The 2,200-nt window shown below is 62.8% G+C and overlaps 1 protein-coding gene across 1 annotated transcript in view; it reads right to left on the bottom strand.

The window, feature by feature from the left end:
* Positions 1–1,946: 1,946 nt before the first annotated feature.
* The window catches only part of TMEM132E (transmembrane protein 132E), a 16,436-nt gene continuing 16,182 nt past the window's right edge, over positions 1,947–2,200 (bottom strand). Inside the window, exon 11 of the mRNA XM_008586834.1 lies at positions 1,947–2,196. Within this exon, the coding sequence (XP_008585056.1) occupies positions 1,947–2,196 (250 nt within the window). The remainder of the gene's footprint in view (positions 2,197–2,200) is intronic.

The raw sequence follows: 2,200 nt of genomic DNA, 5'->3' as shown, positions 1-2,200 counted from the left end.
GGAGGCACTAATGCAGCCTCAGTTCTGCAGCTGGTCACTACCAGGACGGATGCTGGTTGCTGGTCCTTCCATTCTGCAAGATGGCTGCTGTAGCTACCTGTCCCTGTGCACTGGGGGATGATCAGGCAGCTATGGCCTGAAGCTCCTGTGCCCCCTGGATTATTGCCTGTGAGGAGGAGTGGTTCCCCAGAGCCACGGGAGGCTGTGTGCATGCTCCCAGGCCAAGTGTGCCATAAGGGACTGCCAGACCACTGGTGGGGAGGGGCACCCCCCAACACGCCTGTGCTCTCTCCTGCCTGGATCTCTAACATGTAGGCCCTTGGGCTTTCCCCATCAACCCCACGAGGAAGAGAAGGGGGGCTTCTCTGAGAAGACTTGACAGGTTGGGGGGGACCTCCTCTGAGAGGTGGGCTGAAGGCAGTGAAAGAAGCCAGAGTAAGTGCAGGTGGGTACACCAACCCTCTCACTTCTCTCCTTGTTTTTCTGTTCCCTCCTCATCCCCAAAACATTCCCCTGCAGGTCCTGAGGGCTGCCCTTCCTGCCTCTGAGCCAAGCATGGTGGATTCTTGGAGGTACCTCTCTAAACGCCACATTTCTGGGTCAGCGATCCTTCATCCTTGACGTGGGCATTCCATAGCCCCCGAGGGTCTAAAAGGACCTGAATGTTGGGGGAGGAAGAGCAGGACTGCAGCCGGGTCTAGCTGAGTCTTGGTCTCAGATCATGTAGTGTGCCCACAGTGTGCGTGTGTGTGCACATGCTCATGCATAGGTGCACATGTGGTGTGTGTGTGCACGCATGCCCATGCACACAAGGACGAGACAGAGCCAGCCACCGGGTACTGTCTGTTCTCCAGGAGCTGCTGCCCCCACCCCCAGTCTGATTGCCTCCTTTATTTAAGATCCGACACAGTGGTGAGTAGGCCCGAGAGAGGAATGGCTGGGAGATGGGGTGAGGAGACACTGGCTCCCCCGCCTTTGCCCACCCCAGAGCCCCTCACAGCATCCCCTGGTGCCCTCTTCTCCCCCTCCCCTGGGCTCTCTTTTGTGTGGGGTGGGTGGCTGCCTGCCCTGCCCCTGTGGAGGGGGAGGGAGTGGTCAGCAGAACGGAGGGGGTCTAAGGCGTAGTAGTGCTGACCTTACTATGGGGAGGCAGGAGGCTCCCGAGCCTTCCTGGGCCCCAGCAGACCACGCAGCTCACTCTGGGGTGCGGTCTGGCTAGAGCTGGATGGAGGACTCCTCCACCTTTAGGCCTCTGCCCGCAGCCCTTGGGGCAGAAGAGGGAGTCCCAAAAACTCAGGGAAGTGCCCAGCTTGACACCAGATCCCCGTGTAGAGTCAGCTTCCAGGTCCTGGGAAGGGACTGGGGGGCACCTGGAAGCCGGCAGATGCTACAACGGCTCCCTACCCCCAAATGTTTTGTTCACAGCAAGATCCTTGGCAGGACAGGCAGCCGAAGCCTCCCCACCCTGCAGGACAGAAATCCCTGAATATCGGTTTGAAAAAAGTCTTTGTGCAGCCTGTGACACGAGACCCCCAGCGCCCCCTGCACAGAGGCAAGACGAGGAGTGTGGAGGCAGGGGCCGGGCACAGTGTGGGCCCACCTCGCCCCAGGCTTGGCCTCCTGGCCTCACTCCGGGGCAGGGGGTTGCCTAAGATGGGAGGACGTTCGGACAGGGTAGACAGGGCTGGAACAGCTTTCCTCCCCGCCGGCCACCGGAGGAAGGAGCCCTCCACCTGCAGGGGGCAGAAGAGGGTAACGGTGTGAGGCTGCGGAGGGACCACACCGTGGAGGTGGCCCGCCCGCCCCGCCGGCCCGGAGCAAAGCTGCGGGGACGGGGACTAGAAAAGCAGTTCAGCCGCCCCGCGTCAGGGTTGGCCGGGGGTCCCGGCTGTGTCCCACCCCGAGCGGACCCCGTAGGGGGCGCCCCGCCACCCCGGATGGCGTCTCTATGCAGCCTCTTTGATTCTGCGCATGTAATCGTGCAGGTCTGGGGGTGGCGCGGGCCGCGTGGTGCCCGCCACGTCCGGGCAGCCCCAACCCAGGTCCTCTTCGTCCTCGTCCTCTTCTTCGCCGGCGGGCACGGAGTCATAGGCCAGCTCCTCCGAGGGCAGCGTGGTGAAGGTGGTGAACTTGACCCGCTTGCGCTTGGAGGTGGGCGAGCTGGCGGGGTCCTCGGCCTGCTCCCGGGCCGAGCCCCCCG

The sequence above is a fragment of the Galeopterus variegatus genome, unplaced genomic scaffold (genome assembly GCF_000696425.1).
Source record: "Galeopterus variegatus unplaced genomic scaffold, G_variegatus-3.0.2 Scaffold4146, whole genome shotgun sequence".
NCBI classification, from domain to species: domain Eukaryota; kingdom Metazoa; phylum Chordata; class Mammalia; order Dermoptera; family Cynocephalidae; genus Galeopterus; species Galeopterus variegatus.
The sequence above is the reverse complement of the archived record's forward strand: the minus strand, read 5'-3'. Positions and strand labels throughout refer to the sequence as shown.